The sequence below is a fragment of the Nomascus leucogenys genome, chromosome 1a (assembly GCF_006542625.1).
Source record: "Nomascus leucogenys isolate Asia chromosome 1a, Asia_NLE_v1, whole genome shotgun sequence".
Classification (NCBI taxonomy): Eukaryota; Metazoa; Chordata; class Mammalia; order Primates; family Hylobatidae; genus Nomascus; species Nomascus leucogenys.
In genome coordinates, this window is record NC_044381.1 from 38,746,395 (window position 1) to 38,768,105 (window position 21,711).

The 21,711-nt window shown below is 51.7% G+C and overlaps 1 protein-coding gene across 4 annotated transcripts in view; it reads left to right on the plus strand.

The window, feature by feature from the left end:
- Nucleotides 1-8,519: 8,519 nt before the first annotated feature.
- Nucleotides 8,520-21,711, plus strand: part of PTCH1 (patched 1) — a 74,033-nt gene continuing 60,841 nt past the window's right edge. The window contains exons 1-2 of one of the 4 annotated variants that reach the window (XM_030800111.1): nt 8,520-9,758; nt 19,794-19,986. In XM_030800111.1, the coding sequence (XP_030655971.1) occupies nt 9,558-9,758; nt 19,794-19,986 (394 nt within the window). In that variant the 5' untranslated portion in view covers nt 8,520-9,557. Of the gene's footprint in view, nt 9,913-17,127; nt 18,231-19,793; nt 19,987-21,711 lie in introns of those variants that run through there. The other 3 variants (XM_030800040.1, XM_003260518.3, XR_004027021.1) reach the window with 3 other exon arrangements.

The window sequence follows — 21,711 nt, forward strand, 5'->3', positions numbered from 1 at the left end:
TTGGAGGAGACTACGTGGGTTTCTAGACTATACTAAGGGTGGTGAGTTGATACGGAGTAAGCACGAAGTCAGTTACTCCCGATGCCAGGGCCTGGGGCCAAGGAAAGAGCTGTGTTCTGGATACTCCCCACTCTCACACCCTGTCCCGGAGGAATTCTCGTTTTTTGTTTTGTTTTGTTTTGTTTGTTTTGAGACACAGTCTCACCTTGTCGCGCAGACTGGAGTGCAGTGGCGCGATCTCGGCTCACTGCAAGCTCCGCCTCCCTGGTTCAAGCGATTCTCCTGCCTCAGCCTCTCGAGTAGCTGGGACTACAGGCGCCCGCCACCACGCCCGGCTAATTTTTTGCATTTTTAGTAGAGACGGTGTTTCACCGTGTTAGCCAGGATGGTCTCGATCTCCTGACCTCATGATCCGGCCGCCTTGGCCTCCCACCACGCCCAGCCTTGTCTCTCCCTTTGACCTGGTGTGTAGCCCCTCCTCCTCTTCCCCAGCAAGCCCCTCCCCACTTCATGCAGTCTCAGGAGTCAGGACCCAGGCACACTCCCCCCTGAACTCCCATGGTATTTTCTGTGTGCGGCGGCCTCTGCGTTTCTCAAAGTATAGTTTCATGTTCTTCACTCCTTCACTCCCTACCAGACTCTGCATTGATCCGGGACTAGGATGGCATATTTAAAATAAAAATGTATGAAACAGAACATACGATAAAAAGTGTTATCACCTGTATGCACATTTTAAGCAACAATAATAAAATAAATACTTAATGGAGCTTCTCCTCCCTTCACCTCCTGCATCCCAAGACGTAACTGCTTCCCTGAATGGGTTTTTCACTCCCTTTTTAACATAAGTATTACTCTATACAAATGGAATTTATGAATGCATTCTGGGTTTTTTTTTTTTGTTTTTTTTTTTTTTTTGAGACAGAGTCTTGCTCTGTTGCCCAGGCTGGAGTGCAGTGGCCAGATCTCTGCTCACTGCAAGCTCCGCCTCCCAGGTTCAAGTAATTCCCCTGCCTCAGCCTCCTGAGTAGCTGGGACTACAGGTAGGCGCCACCACACCCAGCTAATTTTTGTATTAGTAGAGACAGGGTTTTACCATGTTGGCCAGGATGGTCTTGATCTCTTGACCTCGTGATCCACCCACCTCGGCCTCCCAAAGTGCTGGGATTACAGGCATGAGGCAGCGCGCCCAGCCCTGAATGCATTCTTAGGAGACTTGCTTCTGACCTAGGTATTTCACCCAAGATTATGTTTGTGTGGTTCATCTGTGTTGCTGTAAGGTGGCTGTGGCTTGTTGCTTTTCACTTCTTCGTAGAATTGCATTGCAGAAATTCTCTACTGTTTATCTTTTCTACGTTGATGCACATTGTGGTCATATCCAGTTTTATGCTTCTACAAGCAGTGGTGCTGTGGACATTCTGGTGTGCATCTCCTTAGCCCCAGGGAGAACAGCTTCTCTTGGAGAGACCCCTAGGAGGGGAATTCAACCTTTCTAGAGAATCCCAAGTTGTTTTCCAGAAGTGATTAAACCAATCTATGCTCAAGCAAGTCATGCGCAAACGTTTCCATTGTTTCACAATCCTGCTCATCTTTGCTGCAGTCAGACTTCTCAATTTTGACAATCTGATGGGGATAAAATGGTATTTCACAGTATTTTAAAAGAAAATAGCTTTTTTGTTCCCAAATTCCCATCACCTAGCAGAGGATGATGCATTTAGAAGCTCACAAACCTTGTATTTGGTGAATGAACATCAATAATGTAATGTGACAAATGCTGTAACAGAGAACAGCATCAAGAAGATATTCACCAAATAACCAAGTGTCCCTTAGGTCCTCAAATCCAGTTGCACAGCAGAATAATTCAGGTATCCTTTTATTTTCTTTTTGACATTTTATTATGAAAAATTTCAGCCGGGCACGGTGGCTCACGCTTGTAATCTCAGCACTTTGGGAGGCTGAGGCGGGTGGATCACGAGGTCAGGAGATCGAGACCATGGTGAAACCCCGTCTCTACTAAAAAATACAAAAAATTAGCCGGGCATGGTGGTGGGCGCCTGTAGTCCCAGCTACTCGGAGAGGCTGAGGCAGGAGAATGGCGTGAACCCGGGAGGCGGAGCTTGCAGTGAGCCGAGATTGCGCCACTGCACTCCAGCCTGGGCGACACAGTGAGACTCCGTCTCAAAAAAAAGAAAAATTTCAGGCCGGGTGCTGTGACTCACACCTGTAATTCCAGCACTTTGGGGGGGCAAGGCGGGTGGATCACAAGGTCAGGAGTTCGACACCAGCCTGACCAACATGTTGAAACCCCGTCTCTACTAAAAACACAAAAATTAGCCAGGCTTGGTGGCATGCACCTGTAATCCCAGCTACTCAGGATGCTGAGGCAGGAGAATCACTTGAACCCAGGAGGCGGAGGTTGCAGTGAGCTGAGATCATGCCACTGCACTCCAGCCTGGTGACACAGCAAGACTACATTTCAAAAAAAAAAAAAAAAAAAAAAGAGAGAGAAAAGAAAAAAGAAAAATTTCAAACCTACAGCAAAGTTGGAAGAATTTTTCAGTGAACACCATATACCCACTCCTAGATCGTACCATTAGCATTTTACTGTACTTGCTGTAGTAGTCTGTTCTCACTCTGCTAATAAAGACATACCTGAGACTGGGTAATTTATAAAGGAAATAGGTTTAATTGACTCACAGTTCCACATGGCTGGGGAGGCCTCACAATCATGGCAGAGGGTGAATGAGAAGCAAAGTCACGTCTTACATGGTGGCAGGCAAGAGCATGTGCAGGGAAACTTGCTTTTATAAAACCCATCAGATCTGGTGAGATTTATTCACTACCATGAGAACAGCATGGGAAAGACTCGCCCCCATGATTCAATTATCTCCCACCGGGTCGTGGGAATCATGGGAGCTACAATTCAAGATGAGATTTGGGTGGAGACACAGCCAAACCATATCACTTGCTTTAGGGGGATTGTTTTTAAAAATACTGATTCCCCAGGGCTGAGAAGTTGATTCTACAGTTCTAGGATGGGGTCAAAGAATCTATTTTTGTTTCTTTGTTTTTAAACTCCCCAGGTGATTCTGATGAACAGCAGCCTTGGAAACTACTGCCTTAGGGAACTTGCTGCAATAAATAAAGAAGACAGATTTGTAATTAGCCTAGCAGTGCTCATTCTTTGTGGTGGTGGTGGGGGGGGGGAGTTCTGCTGGGTGCCTAAAGTCATTTTCTTAGACCACCCACATTCTTAGAAAATGTGTCAGCCAGTGTCTGTTTTGTGGAGGTGTAGACAGGTCTCTGAGAGGGGGTGGGTCAGGTCCTCTCAGCACTGGATGCCAGGAACGACCCAGCTCCAGTCTGCCCTGAGCCCCCCTCCAAACACAGAGCTGAGAAATGAACTTGCCTTTCAGATGCAAGCCAGATCTTTTCAACCTTTGGTTGCTGTTGTGGGCTGAACTGTGTCCCCTCAAAATCCTTCTGTTGAAGTCTTAACCGCTAGTGCCTCAGAATATGACTGTATTTGGAGATTGGGTCTTTAAAGAGGTAATTAAGCTAACATGAGGTCATTAGGTTGGGCCCTAATCCAATATGACCAGTGTCCTTGTAAGAAAAGGACATTTGAGGGCTGGGTGTGGGGTCTAATGCCGGTAATCCCAGAACTTTGGGATGCCAAGGTAAGAGGATCGCTTAAGGCTAGATGTTTGAGATCAGCCTAGGCACCATGGCCAGACCTCATCTATACGAAAAATTTAAAACATTAGCCAGGTGTGGTGTCACATGCCTATAGTCCCAGCTACTCACAAGGCTGAGGCAGGAGGTTCACTTGAGCCCAGGAGTTCAAGGCTTCAGTGAGCTATGATCATGCCATTGCACTCCAGCCTTGGTGACCGAGTGAGATCCTGACTCAAAAAAGAAAAAAAAAAAAAAAAGAAATTTCAACACAGACACCCATAGAAGATCAAGTGAGGGCACAAGGAGAGAGGCCTCAGAAGAACCCAACCCTGCCGACACCTTGTTCTTAGACTTCCAGCCTCCAGAACTGTGAGGAAAATTCAGTATCTGTGTATAAGCCTCCTAGTCTGTGGGACTTTGCTATGGCAGCCCCAGCAAACTCACACAGGTAGAGAAGAAGGCACTGAGCCTGGGATGTGGATGGCAGGGCAGGGCCAGCCCAGACCCAAGCTCCCACCTCCCACACTACAAGAAACTGGCCTCAGTCAACAGCTGGTAACACATCCTTTCCACCTCACAAACACAAGGAATGCCACTGTCTGGATATATGTGAGAAGGGTCTTCAGAGCCACCAACCGATCCCACAGATGGCTGGCTGGGTGTCCCCCAGGGCACAGCCTAATGAAAGGACTGTTGGAGGCTCAGCTTCTCCCACATGGCTCAAATTTGCTCCCTTTTTAGGAGTCTGCTTTACACAACTTCTTTCACAAATAGAGTGGATATAAACTTTGACTCACCCCTCCAAATTTTCAATCACGTAACATAAGTAAATGAGCTTCAGTTCTGCACCTTCTCCCACCAAACTTAATGGAAACAAGTGATGAATGCCTAGTTGCAACAATGCAGAATGTGTAAGCAGCAACTTTCATCAGATGGAGGCTGTCATTCATAGTCACGACATTTAATCTCTTTATTCAGGGCCTCTTAGGTCCAGGTAGAACCTCATGATGAATTTTGGGAACCTACTTGATTGCAGTGGGCTATGTCTCCCAGCACTGACCCATCACCCTCACCACCAGCCACCCTGGCCACACCTGCCTCCCACAGTTGACCAGGCCCCTTGGCGTTTCATTTTCTCAGCACATTCTTCGTTTACAAGGCTGCCCCTGCAGGTCTTCTACATATGGGAAGGTCATCACTGGATGGATAGGAGTCAGTTTGTTTGTGTACCTCTGTTGGAGGAACAGCAACTTGAGTAAGTGTTGTTTTTTGAGGTGAGAGTTCCACAGGTATCTCTCTGTTTCTTCTTGTCCTGAAATTATCATCTGATTTTTCGAACACCTCCAACTGCCTTCCTACTCCTCGGTAATGGGGTCCGACAAAGCCTGTATTCCATAATATTCCAGGTTTCACTCCACCCCCTCTGTTTCCAAGCTGTATGTTCTGGTGTTTCTATTCATACAACATCAACGCCTTTTCTGTTTTGCAATCCTGTTTTCTTTCCTTTTGCTGTTAGTATTTAAACAGTTCCTTTGTTTCAACTCAAGTTATCTTCAGTTGTTCATTGGGTTTAATTCTATGTTGTAACAAACACCTTTAAATATTTCTTACCTCTCCAGTCCCCAAAGCCCTAATTCTGAGAGTTGATTTGGCTTGTGAATATCCTCCCACAGGGAAGAGGCCAGAGTAGGGAGTCGGGGGGGCAGTCATTTTAGAATTGAAATCCCTACACTGAGCAAGAGTACTTTTATGAAAGCTTGTGAGGATCTGTCTGATCCAGAATCAAAGACTGACCACGCCTAAGGTGTGGCCAGTGTGGTATGGCCACTGATCATGTGCAAGAGCGGCATTCATCTTGAGGTGGAGAGCTCCTTAAATGTGGGCAAGTGTTTCTTCTGAACCCTCAATTACTCATTTGAAAGCCTTCCAATTGCTGGAGGTTACCATGAGGGAGGAGATGAATGGAAATGCTTAGGCACCCATTTTTACTGGGAGCCAGAGAAGAGGGGAGCTTAAAATGAAGAATGTGTGAACACGTGTACGCATGTGCAAGTGTGTGTATCAGTGTGTATGTTGATGGTACAAGAGTAACACTGGGCTGGGCACGGTGGCTCAGACCTGTAATCCCAACACTTCGGGAGGCCGAGGTGGGCGGATCACAAGGTCAGGAGATCAAGACCATCCTGGCCAACATGGTGAAACCTCATCTCTACTAAAAATACAAAAATTAGCTGGTGTGGTGGTGTGTGCCTGTAATCCCAGTTACTCGAGAGGCTGAGAATTGTTTGAACATGGGAGGTGGAGGTTGCAGTGAGCCAAGATTGTGCCACTGCACTCCAGCCTGGTGACAGAGCGAGACTCCATCTCAAAAAACAAAAACAAAAACAAAGAGTAACACTCTATCTCCAGTAGCAACAATACTCAGAAAGACAACCTCGCCTACGCATACTCATTGTGGTCTGTTTCTGGTTGGTTTCAGGCCTGTTTCAAACGTCCTATTTCCCATCTTCCAGTGCCCCCTAAATCTCCATCTGGCCCTGCCCTGAAATCTTCAACTTTGGAATTATTCTTCTGTGTATGGCTCTAAAAGTCCAAGTTAACCAGCAAAAGTATTGTCTAGTAGCCTCATCAGCCATTAACACCTTGATGCCAATTGGCTTATCAGACTGGGAAGACTTGGAGCTAAGCGGTGTTGTCTGGTAGCCTTGTGGGCCATTAACACCTCCATGCCAATTGGCTTAGATTGGGCAGCACTGGAGCTGGTTTTTGGGAATTGGGGAGACATAAGCAACTTTAGAAGTGTGGAGGCAGCTGTTTGATGAGAGAGGGCCCACTCTGGTGGGAGTCTCAGAGAACTACTAGAAGGTAACACATAAGGGTGTTGAGTCCCTGACCCCCAACCAGAACCTATATCATTGACTTAATTTAATGCTTCTAGCATCTGAGAGTGGAGAGAAGAGAGGCACAGCACTGACATAATCTGTGAAGATTGATTTCAAAGGAAGGAAAAGAAAGACAGGTTGCTTTTGGGAGATGTTATATGGAAAATGTTTATTTAGAAACAGAATGCTTGTTCCCTGATGCTGCAAAGAAACAGCACTCGAACATAAATTTAATTATCTCAGCAAGGCCATTATTACTTTCTGCAGAAAGGGTGCTCATCACAGATGAAACAATGCGAGAGCACACCTGAACAAAGGAAGGAAGCAATTTTTATCCCTTACATAGTTTGTCCCTGAGACTGTGTCCTGTCTCCATTGCCTGGAGCCAGACCTCACAATCTAAACCAAAACCCGATTGGCTAACAGTTTAAAACTTTTCTAAATAGGTAAAAGTAATGGAAAGACAAAGGAAAACAGGAAGTTGCTTGTGCCACATAGGGAAGGGCCATAGGCTGCCAGCTGGAACTTGCCTGTGAGAATGTCCTGCATAAATATCTTGGTTAAGGTACAAGGACATAGAATGTACTACATGCCTGTGAGCTTGTTTAACAGCTACATACGATAGGGTTTAACAAAGAGTTATTAGCACAAAGCAAGGAGGCTTGAAGGAAGTTAGTTTTTAAAAGAAACTATTATTTTTAACATTTATGATTTATTCTTTAACAAGAAGGGAAGGGGAAACTTTGAAGAGGAACTTTTTACATTCTACAGGAGAGAACATTTCCAGGGGCTTCCCTCCTTCCTGTACTTGTACGTTTTAACACCAGATTTTCTACTCCCTGCCTCATTATGCCACTCCTGCCCAACTCTAACTACTTACACTCTTGTACAAAACAAACTTGTCTTTGCTCCCAATTGTAAAGCCTTGGACTAAGATATGACTCATATGAACACATTCAGTCCTAACTGAGGGACAGCGTAGACCACCAGGACCACAAAGACTGGGTAAGTTCTGTCGTCCTCCTGTCTGCACACTCAAGAAAAGCGATTTCCTAGAAGCCCAGGTAGCTTTAGGGCTCCTCCCGGCCCAGGCCACTTCCAAGGCTCTGTACTTAATTTTGTGTTTGCAGTTTTGAGTTGCTCAAGAAGCTGCCCCCTCCCCCTTCACTCTGAAAGCTGCCTAAGTCCCAGGCCACACAAAACTAGTGTCCACTCTTGAGTATCAGCCTTGGCCACAACTCAGCAGGAGCATGTAGCCAAGTGTGCTTCCATGAGGGTCTTCATTTTAACGAGGAAAAGCAAACTCCTCAAGTTCTGCCGGAATTTTCCTAGCAACTGTATATTGTGGGCCATTTAAATGCCCTTTGTCAGCTGTTTCTCTTTTTTCTTATCCTCCTTTCTCCCTCATATTCTAGAACCCTCTATTTGGAGATTATGTATACCTTCCTGTTCGTAATCCCACCCACATTTATAGATAAACAGGGCCCTTTGATATGATACCAAAAGACAGGCGGAAGTGTTTCGAAGGGAAATGGTGGGTTTTGTTTTGTTGTTGTTGTTACAACTATTGTGACTCTTAGAATCCATGGTCAGCCAATATGTATTTGAATCCATTTTTGACTGAAGTCACTGGTATGAAATGACCTTCTGGACCAGCCAAATTCACAAGGCTGCCCCCATTCTAATGCTTAATTACTTAACATGTCTCAAACACATACATTCTGGAAACTCAAATGACTCTGCTCAAGAATGGCTATGTCATCTTTGTGGGAGAGAGATCCCAAAACTCCTAGGATGATTATTATTATTTAATAACACATGGGGCACCTCTTCTACCCCCGCCCCGCCCCCCCCAACACACACACACCTAATCACACTGTCAGCCCAGAATGAAGTGAGAAGAGTCTGGCTTTATTTCAAGACCAGCTAGTTAGCTCTTCAGTGCTGCAGTAAATGTTCTCACTCCCTCTACCCTGCCCTTGTATCTGTAATTCATCTTTATTCATAATGTGGCCCATTTAAAGACGCAGCGTGTGAAACACCGTCTACCAGCGGCGGGGTTGAGCAGATAAAATGTGACATCGTAGCGGGGGCGCTCCCGAATAGGACGCTTCAGTCTTGGGCGAGAGCAGGGTTATCCGCGCGATCCACCAGCTCCTAGGTTTAGGCCAGTCACCTAAGGCCGCCTGGCACAGGACGGCATAGTGGGTGGGAGCATTTGGGTGGCATACCCCAGAAACCACAGGAATCGGAAGAGAAAGGGAGCAAATGTCAATCCGTGATTCTTTGGACCAGCTACCAATCTTGGTTTCCAAGGGACGCCACCTTGGTCTCTTTCAGAAGAAACGGCTTCCCAGGGACCGACACGAATCCGCACACATCTCGTGCTGAAATTTCCCCGGGAAGGCGCTGTGATCTGCCCGGTTCTCCTGCTCTCCGCCTCCCTGGCGGCCCGTAGGCCTGTCATCTAGAAAGCTCCCAGCTTTTCCGCGCTTCCGTGGGAATGCGAGCAGGAAAGGCTTTGAGAATGCAAGCATGAAAGGTGGTGTTCTTCTGTAGTCCTCTGGGAACCCCCCCACTTCCCGGAGCGCTGGGGATGCTAAAAGGATCTTCCTTGCTTCCCCACACCTCCCCCCACCGGCGTTGGGACAAAATGGCCAAATGTTAGCAAATAATGTGTGCGGGGGCGGGGGCGCCGAGCACAAGGTGGAGAAGCCACGGGAGCGCGCGGAGACCCCCCGCCTGGCGGCCCCCAGCAGACAGGGCCGCGGGGGGCGGGGAGGGGGGCGGCTAGGCTCGCGGGAGCTCGCCGGGCAGGGCGCCTCCCAGGAAGGCGGGGAGGGGAGCGCCTGTTTACCCAGGAGGGCTGTGCTGATAGCACGTTCCTGGAGTTTACTTTGCTTTCCTTGAGTTTATTGTAAAGGGGTAAAGTTTTCGGATCCGTCACGTGACCCTGACAGGTCCTGCCTATGGCGCGGCAGACCACCCACGCCGAGGGCCATGGAACTGCTTAATAGAAACAGGCTTGTAATTGTGAGTCCGCGCTGCACTCCGCCGAAAGCCTCCGGCGGCCCAGCGCGCCGGGGTTTTTACACTTTCCGTTCCTTTTGTAAAGACGGAGGAGGAGGAGGAGAAGAAGAAGAAAACGGAGGAGAAGAAAAAGACGACGACAGGGGAGACAAAGAGACCCACAGCGACAAGGCAAGGGGGAGACGAGGGAAGACTGGGAGAAGACGGAGGAGCGGAGGACGAGGAAAGGGGGGCCAGGGAAAAAAAAGGAATTGATGTGAAATCCAAGCCCAGCGTCCGCGCCATCGGCACCCGCGCTCCGAGCAGGGGTTGACGGCCGGCTATGGTGAGTGCAGCCAGCGCGGCGGCCGCCGACGCCACCTCGCCCTCGCCCTCGCCCTCGCGCGCCGTGCGCCTCGGGCGGCGCGGGGACACGGGGACGCGGGACGCCCCGCGCGGCGGACGGAGAAGCGAGCCCCGAGCGCCAGGCGGGAGGGGCGGGCCGCGCGCCGGGCCGTGGGGCCGGGTGGGCTGCGCCGCCTGGGCGCGGGAGCGCGGGTCCCGCGCCTCCACGCTCGCTCGCACGCCCGGGCCCCCGCCCCCGAGGCCAGCCCTGCTGGGCGGGGAGGGGGGCTGGCCGCGGCGGACCCCGGCCGAAGAACGGCTCCGGGGGGAATTCTCACGGAGGGGGTCGCCGGGGCTCCCATTTTCACGCCTGAAAGGGTCGCCACCTTGGTTTCCGCTCATCAGCCTAGTGGTGGCTACTGACTCGCCAGCGGAGGCAGAGCTGGTGATGGAGGGCTGGTGCGGAGAGTGACAGCGCCGAGGGGAGGGGGCTCCGAGCGCGCGCGCGGAAGCCGCTGCCGCCCGCTCGCGAGAGCAGCCGCAGCCGCAGGGAAGGGCACGCTCGCGCCCCGCAGACTCGCTCTTGAGCCCGCACGCACGCCTAGGGGAGCGGGACACCCAGGCTAGAAGAGACGCACCTTACCCATCTCCCCTCCCATGCTGCGGGAAAAGGGCCAGAGGGGCTTTTGGAGTTCAGGAAGGGGCGATGGGTAAGAGAGGTGGTATGCCTGACTCTTGTGCCCACCGATTCAGGCGTTCGGGTGCCTGCCACCCTTACAGAGATGGGCGACCAGCCCAGTGCTGAGAGTGCAGAGTGCGGCCTCAGGGGAGCCCGGGGGAGGGCCGGACCGATTCGCACCTTACAGGCCAGGGCCCAGCACTGAACCCCAAGACCCCCAGAAACTGTGCCTCTGGGTGACATGCGCTGTGTTTCCACGTATTTAGTACGTTCATGTTTAAAATGATGCTAGCGTGTGGATGAGCACACTCTCATGGAAACTGATCTGTTTCCATCACCATATGGGTGGGTGGCTGTGGAAGACACCCACAGACCTGTTTTCCTGCACCTGGGAGGGAAGACCGTCTTCCTCCCTTTTTATCCTTTCTTCCTGGGGAGGAGAAATACAAAAGAACTAGACATAAATAATAAAGAGCCACAATGGGTGGCTCTAAATATTTGATAATTAGATCACTGAGGTCTTGAACTACCACAATAGTCCTTTTTCAGCATTCTGTGTGTTCATTTCTTTTAGGTTTTTATTTATTTCTGTGTTTATTGGCGACAGTAGTTCAGCATGCAATTAATCGCCTCCACAAAGAAAGACAATGCTTTATGGTGTCATCCTTTGTTATTGCAACTTAAAATTTCTGGGTGGTATTCCGGATAAATTGTTGCCTCAGGTGCATGGAGTGCCCAAGTTGTAAAACAAGGGGCTTTCAATTGTGAGTTTGTGTGTGTTCCAGTTGTCACCCAGCTTCCTTCCACAAGGCTATAAAATGCCTTTGAGTCCATGATCTGTTTCAATTAAAATATTGAATCAAGGTAGACATCAATAGGCCCCACCATTCTCAATTTGGGGTATTAGCTTCATTTCAAGCTCACTGTGAGTGGTGTATCTAATTTCTGGTTATAAAGTAGTCATAATCTGACAAGCTATTTGAACAAAATTTAGAACCATTTGGAATTATTTTCTAAAAAGAAAAAGGCTGTTTTACAAATTATTTTCAACTTTCTATAGATAAACTGAGGTTAATCAATGTGGATTAAAATGTCTCCCGTTTTTATCCTCATTCCTCTCTCTCTCTCTCTCTCTCTCTCTCTCACACACACACACACACGCACACACACACACCTTTTATTTTCTCCAGCCTCTGCCACAGTGTATAATGCCCTATTGAGACGTGTAGGCGTGATGTGTAAACCGGATTAGCAGTATGAAAGAAAGACACACAATAAGCTGGAATTGTTTTACTTCCCTTTCATTTCTCATGCCTATATTTCTAATAAATTTGTTGCTCCAGCAGTGGGTCAAAGGGATCGTGTTGCTCAGCTTCATGCAGGACCCAATAGCAGAGATGACTGAAATGAATGGTGTGCCTCCTAGCAAACGCAAAGCTTGATAGAGATATATTAGACAGGGAGATAGAGGCGAGGAGAGGGAAGGATGCAAAACATGTTCAAAGTCTGGGTGTTTCAGGAATACATCTCTATCCATGAGAGGAAAGCTATGTGGGTAAGAATATATTTGGAGAGAGGGGGATCAATGCAGGGGTCAATGCTCTGTTTTCTTTCAAGTTCATAGTAGGCTCTGAACGTTCAGCAGTTGGTGACATGCTTAGCAAGAGAATACCAATAGCTTTTGGCAATACATAAAGTCTAATTCCCCATTCAAGCTAGTATTTAAACCTGGAGTAATCAATGTGGAGATTTCTGGGACCTTCTCAGGACACTCCCCTCTGCCGCTTTCCCCACCCCCAGCTCACTGTAAGCTCAAAAAATGCCTGTGCTCCCGGGTTTGTGCTGTAGACCCCTCATTTACTCCTTTGTGGAGTTAGGAGCAGCTTCCCATTAAAGGAGATCAGGGGTAATTAGCAGCATTATTTTGACAAGTTGGCTAGAGCTGTTCCCTTTCCTTCAGCCTGGGGAGGGGGTAAATAAGGGGAGGAAACAGAAGGTGGAAGGGAGTAGGGGAGGGGAGTCAAGCCCAGTAGTTTTACATTTTATAGCTGCTGAATCTCCCCCCCACCCCGCCCCTGACTTCCCTGAAACCTTTTAGACTCATTTTCTACCATCACCTTTTAAGAATATACAAAAGCTGCCAATGAGAAAATAGGCATTCTTAGGGAGCCAAGAAAATGTGGTGGATGGTGGCACATTGGCTTGAGTTGAGTCGACTCAACTCATATTCAAAGTACCTGCTTGGAACTGCTGAAGCCCTGCCTTGACCATCACTCACATCCTGTATCCTGGGCTCCCCATGAAGTAAAACAATATTCCATCAAATCCCCAATTCCTCTCTCCATCCGACCCTCTCAACAAAAATACTGTAGGACTTAAAATCATGTTTGCAATTCCTTGTATTTCTGGAAGAGAGTATTAAACTCAGTAGACAAAATTATAAATGGCCCCAGGGTCAAATTACTGGAATACATTAACCCCTTTATTCATTTATACTCTGCAAAATTTAGCCAAATTACACTGGATTTTAAAGACTCATTTGGTTCGATCTGAGAAATCAGTGAAAAGTTAAATCTCACTGTGGTTTTTCATAACTCCACCAAGTCTGGCTTCCACAATTGCTTACCATTGGAACATCCCAACACAACGGGCAGATGTTTTATTTCATTGTCATCATTTGGATAATCTGATGTCATTTTTGAAATGTGTGTGGCATGGCCATGGATATTTGTAGTATTGGAACAGAGAAGGCAGGAGATGTGAGGGAATCCGGAGAGCTTAAGGCATCTGCTTTGAAAACTACACACTCCAATGAGAAGTCTTGGATCATGACTGGGAGACCAAAATGACAATTTATGCATTGAGATGAACTTTACTTGGAAAGGGGAAATGGAACACTCAGCTCTTGCTTCATAGAGGCTGGCAACTCCTGCTGGCTGATAAGGCCCCAAGTTCTCACTTATTTTTATTTGGTAACTGTCACAAGGGTGCCAGAGGCAGAAGGGCTATTTAAAGAGACTGTCTTCCCGGAGGACACCTTAGCGTCTGGCTGCCCCAGTCAGCCTCATCTCAGGTCTGTGGAATCCCTGTGGTTAGTTGAAGTTAACAGACCCGGTGTGGCACAGCAGTCCCCTGCACAGGGCATGCATATTAAAGCCGACAATGCTTACAAATGTAAATAAGGGCAGATTGATTAGGAACAACATTATCGCTGGGAATGTCGCACTCGCATGCATCAGCAATGAGGCAAATTGGGGGCAGCCTCAGCCCTGACCACCCAAGTCGAGGAGGCTTTTACACTGGCTCCTCTTCCCTTTCTTAAAACGTTACAGAAACAAGGCCAATTAGATCCTCAAAGTAATTCATCTCTGAGTATGAAAAAAGCAGACCACAGGGGAAGCGGCGGGTGGGGGGTGGGGAGATTAAGATAGCGCTCGTTAGAGCCGAGGCTCCGGAGTGCGTCCTGGAACCCACGGGTAGAATTTACAGGCCGGGACCATTGTCTGAGATGCTGAAAAGTTAACCCATCAAACAGCGGGCTAGGGAGTTCAGGGCACTGAAAGCCCCGGGGATCAATGTTCAAAACGTTTAGGAATTAAGTCAAACTAAGGCATATGGGCCTGAGTGGAAGAGGCTTTGCCACTGAAATGACGTGCATGTGGCAGCCGCCGGAACCAGAGGACATGCAGCCGCGTGCGGAGAGTGAAGCGGATCCATTACGGGCACACAGCTTACCATTTCCTTCCAGAATTCCTTCATCCAAGCAGCTATACTGAAATCCCTCTAGTAAAGATTGAGACGAAACACTAATAGTTTTGGGCCAAAACGTGGTGGAGAAGTTTGAAAAGACAAACATAGCAACGTGTTTTTGGCTACATGGTTCCTTGCCCTCCAGCAAGCTTGAAATATAAAAAGGCTGACATGCAAAACTGGGGGTACTACCCCCCTCCCCCAGTTTTTAAAAAGCAATTCCCAGAAGCAAACACACAGTGGTTCGACTTGAAGTGTCTGCATAACCATTCAGTAAGAAAAGCTAGAATAGTAAACTTCTTTTCCTGTTTTGTGCTATTTATCAAACCTAATAAACATCAGGATCATACTCAAAGATGAAACTGGCAATGTGTAGAGCCGTCTGCGCTCTTTATCAACTCAGTGTCATTTTCCTCGCACGCTGCCCGCCTGCCTTCCGAGTTTCCGCAGCCCTTCCCTGAGCCACTCACAAAATCACGTGCTCCTTAGCGGTCTGAGTTTTGAATTTCCGCGCTGGCCCGGTGCTCAGGTCCCCCTCCGGATCCCGCGAACGCCCCCAAACACCTCCACCCCGTCTCCCTCTCTTCCTCAGGACATCCCGCCCTGACCCCGGCACCGCATACGGTTTGCGGGTTAGGGGGTCGGGAGAAGGGCCTCCCCCTGAAGCCGGGGAGGAGGAGAGGCTGGAGGGAAGGTGGCCAGGCTGGTGGGGGAAGGGGGGTTGAGGGAGGGAGCGGGGCAAGGGAGGAAGGCGAAGGCGCAGGCCGAGGGAAGGAAGCGGGGAGGGGAAACCGCCGGGGAGGAAGAAAGGGGGCGGGGAGAGCCGGCGGACTGGCCCCCTGCGGGAGCCGCGTGGACAGCCCCGGTGGCCGGCGCGCCTCGCCGCAGCCCCTACCGCGCCCGGGCAGCCAGCGCGGGGCCGCTGAATGGGCAGGGACTCGTGAGCGCGACCATTGGCCGGTCGCGGGGAGGCGGCGCGGGCATTGGGCAGCGTAAGGGGGCCGGTCCGCCTTCAGGAATGTACTACGGCGCGTCCGGCACGTCCGTCCGCGCCGGCTGGGCGCACGCCTCGCCTGGGCTCCCGGAAGGCCGCGCGGGAGGCCCGGAGCCCGCCCGGCGCCCGCCCAGCGCACCCGCCTCCCTACCTGCTCTGCCCCGGCCGCGCGGGCGCGGGGAGTCCCGGAGCCGGGCACGCGCGCGCGCACCCGGGCACACGTGCGCGCGCACACAAGGCCTCCTGGCGCGGGGTCACGTGGCCACCGGAGCTCCGCCTTCTCCCTGCTCCTCCCCCTTTCCCTCCATCTGGGTTTCTTTCTTTCCTTTCCTTTTCTTTCTTCTTTTTTTTTCAATGAACATACACCGTGTGCATCTTAAAGCCACACCGCCCCATTTCACGACTTCACTAGGCTTCTCGCTACTGCGAGTCCCTCTGCAGTTCAACCCCGTTTAAAAAAAGTGAAGCAAATCAAGGGTTTGCGGGTCGGGCTCCTACCGCAGGGACGAACGTAGTAACTTGGAAACCTAAGAAAAACACATTCCACTTTCCGAAAACAAAAATTTTTTAAAATAAAAATCCTAGTTGTGTAGACGTGTCTGGCTCCAGGATCCACCTCAAAGGGTCGCGTGTTTTGCTCCGCGGAAAGCGAATCCCCGGGATGTCTTGGTGACACTGGACGCGGTGTCGGGACGAATCCTCGCGATCCGCGCACAGTTTATTTTGAATGAATCCAGCATCGGAGCATTTATAATCTCTTACGTCATACTATTATTAAATATAACATGCATACCGAGTTTTGTAAAAAAAAACTGTATAAACATCTGGTTAATAAAAAGGGGGGTACAAATGAACCCAAAATAATCAGGAAAACTTTACTCTCTCAAGGAAACAATTCCGTTTCTCTGAGTTGTAAAAAAAGATTGTTGTTTCTCTTTTACTTATGTCACATTCGAGATTCAAATAAAAATGCCTCTGCCTCTACAAGACTGCTTCGGTGTCTGGATTCCACGTTTATAGAACACTGACTCCTTCAAACCAAGACTGTGGTTGTTTTTTTTTTTTTTAAGTTGGGGGGAGAAAGCGGCGGGGGGGCAGACGGATTTTAAGAAAGGGTGGTTTTTCCCAACGTCCTTGCTTTCCTCTAACTTTCCATTCTGTTTATCTTAATGCGAGGCGTTGTTCCCTGCAAGAGCCTAAGTCTTCCCTTTAGTTATAAAAGAAAAGAGAGGAGGAAAAAAAAATCTGGCACACACTGGCGCACTATCCAGCACGCTGTCATTATTGGTGCAGGCCTGGGAATGCGAGCCGGACCTCCCAGTATTTGCTGCAGCTTGAGGCCAAGGTGCCTCTGAAAGGCTTTTCTTTGAGGAATTTCATAAATTGTTTAAGCGCTTAAAAAAATATTACATTTCCCCCCGTGTCTACTGCGAGGCAAATGTTCGTGTGTGTGCGTGCGCGCGCGTGTGTGCGCGCAAAGGGCATCCCACAAAAAGAAGACACTTGAAAAGAAAAGGAATAAGAGAGAAAGGAGGGGGAGCATTCCTTAATGGAAGTATTGCATGCGAGAAGGTTGGCGCTCTCAGAGGCTGCCCCAAAGCCGGGGATGCACACACTGGGTTGCCTACCTGGGTGGTCTCTCTACTTTGGTGAGCTGTTGCTAAGCAGCTAATAATAGTCATGTTTGCTGAGTAATTTCTGCCCTCCGCGAGCCAATCGCGTCGCAGAAACCCAAGCCATCTGACAGCCCCGGGGGCGGGAGCTCCAGCCTTTTTCTCTTTCGCTCGCTCTCTCCCCCTCCACCCCCTCCCCTCCTCCTCTTCTTTCTCCAAATGGAGAGAGTTCTTTTTTTTCTTCTTCCATCTCATCTATTGAATCAAGGAGCTGCTGCGGCCGCTGCCCGCTGCACACACACAGAGCGGAGTCCCCAGGTCCCGGGAGCGAGAGAGGCGCGCTGCACGGGGACAGAATGGTCCAGCGGGTTGCCGAGGAGCACAAGAAAGCAGAGTCCGGGACCGAGCAGCCACCGCGAACCCAGCAGCCAGAGCCTGAGCAGCCCGAGCAGCAGCTCCTGGAGCCGCCACCGCCAGCAGCAGCCACCGCGGGAGCAGCGGCAGCTGCGGCTGCCCGGGCCCGGCAGCGCTGAGACCCGCCGGGCACCCTCGGACCCCGCGGCGGCGGCGGCTCTGCGCTTGCCCTCCGCGGCCGCTCGGGCGACCCGGGAGGCGCCGAGAGAGCCAGCGCGGCCGGCGGGAGCGGCAGGGATTCGCTGGCTCTTTCTGCAGTGAAGGGGTCGCGGCGCGGGGCGGGGGGCGGGTAGGGGGAGTTGGGGACCGCAAGGAGTGCCGCGGAAGCGCCCGAAGGACAGGCTCGCTCGGCGCGCCGGCTCTCGCCCTCCCGCGAACTGGATGTGGGCAGCGGCGGCCGCAGAGACCTCGGGACCCCCGCGCAATGTGGCAATGGAAGGCGCAGGGTCTGACTCCCCGGCAGCGGCCGCGGCCGGAGCGGCAGCAGCGCCCGCCGTGTGAGCAACAGCAGCGGCTGGTCTGTCAACCGGAGCCCGAGCCCGAGCAGCCTGCGGCCAGCAGCGTCCTCGTGAGCCGAGCGCCCAGGCGCGCCAGGAGCCCGCAGCAGCGCGCCGGGCCGCCCGGGAAGCCTCCGTCCCCGCGGCGGCGGCGGCGGCGGCGGCGGCAACATGGCCTCGGCTGGTAACGCCGCCGAGCCCCAGGACCGCGGCGGCGGCGGCAGCGGCTGTATCGGTGCCCCGGGCCGGCCGGCTGGAGGCGGGAGGCGCAGACGGACGGGGGGGCTGCGCCGTGCTGCCGCGCCGGACCGGGACTATCTGCACCGGCCCAGCTACTGCGACGCCGCCTTCGCACTGGAGCAGATTTCCAAGGTGCATTTCAGACTCTCTCCTCCCACTTTCTCTTCCCTCCTCTCTTTGGGATCGCCCCCGCCACACACAAACACACACACTCACTCTTCCTCTCTCACACACACACACACACTCTCACACCTTTCCAGGAAAAGCAGCAGACAAGTGGGGATTGAAAAATTCAAACCCTCCCTCTGGTCCTGGGAGGAAAGGGCTGTCTGAGGTCCGCAGGGGGTGGAGGTGTGTGCGTGTGTGTGTGTGTGTGTATACACACGCCCTCCCCGGCGTGCCTTTTCCGGAGCACTGGAAAGCCGTCCACGGCGGACCACCTCAAGGGCGGCCGCGGCACTGCCCTGCCCCGTGCCCCCTGCCCTGGAACTCCTTCCTCCTGCGCCCCTGCCCCTATTTGCAGCCTAAACCCTTGTAATGCTGCCACATTTCTTAACATCTTGGAGGGGGAGGTGGAGTGGAGAGAGGCGGAGAGAGGAAGGGGGGAGGGAGCCGAAATAAAGGTGGTTTCCTTTTTTGGCAGCCGGTTTTGCTTTTGTTGAGCATGAAATCTCTGCTCCCTTAAAAAATTATTTCGGAAACAGATATCCCCCCCCGTTTTCCAGGTTTTGAGCCGCCTCTCCTTAGGGCCTGGTCGGGGGAGGGAAAGTTGTAAACAAATTGCCACCTTAAATTCGCGGTGCGAGTCTGCGGAGCGGCCGGGTTCATTGTGTTTACGAGGCTCGCTGAAATGTGTGGAATCCAGGGAAGGCGAGCACCCAGACGGGGGCCCGCCGGGGCCGCGGCCAGCGCCGGGGAAACGCCGCGCCGGGGAGCAGCCTGCGCCGGCCTGAGCCCTTCCCTGTGCACTCGGCTGTTTCTTACGTTTAACCAGAAAGGAAGGGAGAGGAGGGAAAGATCCATGTGGCTGCCCTCTTCCGATCACACATATTGTCGTAAGTTGCAGATGGCTGCCCCACTTCCTAATTCAGCTCACACAGCCTCTCCCAACGCTATGGAAATGCGTCGGGAGTGAACTCCGGCGGCCGCGCTCACCACGTGGATCCCCACTTACTACCATTCTCGGCGGGGGTCCAGTTGGGGGAACCCGCAATATGTTGTTCCAAAGGGCGCTCGCCCCTAGCGCCCGTCCCCGAGGGTGATGGACAGAGCAGAACTGGTTTGCTGGCTCCTGAACCTTGGGCTCCATCGCTGGATTACGCAGCCCCTCCCTTCTCAGGTCTGGGGTGAATATTGCCTGTGTCGAGTGGTTTCTCTCCTCTCTACCTCGGCTTCCTCTTCTGTATTGCAGCCCCAGTGCCCCAAGTCGCTCAGGGATCCCGAGGGTGGGGGCGCCCTGATGTCCCCGAGGTGCAGCTCCCACGCTGCAGCCCGGCTTTGATTTATGACCGAGCACCCCCCCCCCCATGACGCTCAGGTCCGCCGGGGCTGCAGCCTCGAGGGCGAGTCCGTGTGCCGCGGCCACCCGCGCCCCCACAGCTATTGGGGGCTCACCGGGCGGGTGCGCGCAAGCGGGCGTGGGCGCGCGGGCCGCGACTCCCCGGCGCTCACTCCTCCCTTCTGCTTCGTCCCCAGGGGAAGGCTACTGGCCGGAAAGCGCCGCTGTGGCTGAGAGCGAAGTTTCAGAGACTCTTATTTAAACTGGGTTGTTACATTCAAAAAAACTGCGGCAAGTTCTTGGTTGTGGGCCTCCTCATATTTGGGGCCTTCGCGGTGGGATTAAAGGCAGCGAACCTCGAGACCAACGTGGAGGAGCTGTGGGTGGAAGGTAAGAGCGCCCGCCGCGGCGCCCGCGCCCCCGGCCCGGTCCCTCCTCGCGGTTGATAGAGATATTCGCCAGCGCACACCTAGAGCCTGGCTGCGGCCGGCGAAACCCCCTGCCCGCACCCGGGGGATTGTTTATTGTTTGGGCGCCTGGCCAGGAGCCAGGCCCGCCCGACAAAGGCCGCGCTGTAATCTACTCGGGGCGCTGCGCCGGCCGAGGTGTGGTGGGAGAGGACGGCGGGGGCGGGCCGGGGGCGCGGGGCCCCTCCGGGACGGACCACTCCGCGCGCTGGGGGCCCCGGGCCCGCCGCCGCTGCCGCTGTCCGCCTGAGCCGCGCCCCGAGACGCGCCCCGGGGCTGGCCTCTCCCGGCCCGGCTTCGCGGCCCGGCTTCCTTCTCTCCCCCACCCCCACCCACCGCGTCCAAAGAGAAAGGAGTTGGGGGGAGCCAGAGGCCACCCCTCCGGCTGGCTGGAGTGTGCGCGCCCCCGGCGGCCGCGGCCGGCGCGCTGGGGAGGGCTGGGGGCGGGCGCAGCGCGGGCCTGCGGAGGCGGCGGCGTGTGTGGTCCTGTTTTTGGACAGCTTTCAACTCTGAGGGAAAAAAACATTTGTCTCAAGGTACAAAAAAAGCGGGGTGGGGGTGGAAGGAGTGGAAAAAAAATAGTAAGGCACAGACTGGAACGCATGTTTGCAAAGTAGATTAATGTTTCCTCGCGGGTGGGGGCTTTTTACATGGAATTATTCTGGGGGAAGGCTGCATTTTGCAGGCAAAGAAAAATGTTTTAAGAACGCGGGGTTGAAGGGACTTCTCAGAGGGGTTCTGCCAGTCTTTTATGCACGTTCCTCAGTTTTGGGGTTCTTGAGACCTTAGCAAAGCAGTTGCAGATTTAAAATAGATATATATTTTTTCGAAGACAAACATTTTTACATTATTTTGGTGACACAGGTTTCAATTTTTTTCCCCCGCTGGTTTCTTATTTATCTTTTTGGCAAGTTTCAAATCCTGCTATTTGGAAACAATTTTAACCCTAAACACCACTTTGGGCATCCCTTACAACAGGGTAGTAGGGGAAGGGTAGAGGTGACTATGTAGATAATTCAAACCAACAAAATACCTGGAGCATTCCTCCGGACAGCATGTGGAAGCTGAAGAGTTATGCGCATAATCGCTTCAGTGATCCCTTTCAGGATGCTGTTGGAGACGAACCTTGAAGAATATTTTCTTAGTCTCTTCTTGTTTGTGAAGATTCGGCTTGCAGAGTTTTGCAAGCCTGTGGTGGAGTTGGAGTATTTAGTTGAGAAGTGACAATTAAAATAATAGTCTACGTAATTAAGACAAAATATTCCTGCCTTAAGTAGTTTGGTAATTAATACAAAAGCGTTCTTTGGATTGAATCCATGGAGTAATTTACCTCAGTTCAGCGATTCAGTATCACTGGTAGATAAAAGAAGGGTTTTATCGAGCAGCTATTATGCTCCTAGTAACAAGTTTCCTGAGCACCTATGATGTCCCTAGCACTGTGTTAAGCACCATAAGAGACTCAAGTGTGTGCGACACTGCACAATTTAAAACTATTAGAATTCGAGGCATTTGGACTACCTTTGGGTTCACAGTTGAAATGGGCTGTGAAAGTTACAAGAGGGTGGTAGGGGGTGGGGGGAGAGAACTGGAGACGGTGGGGGAAGGAGGGCATTTTAGGCATGGGCATGACACCAGCAGGGGCCCCAGC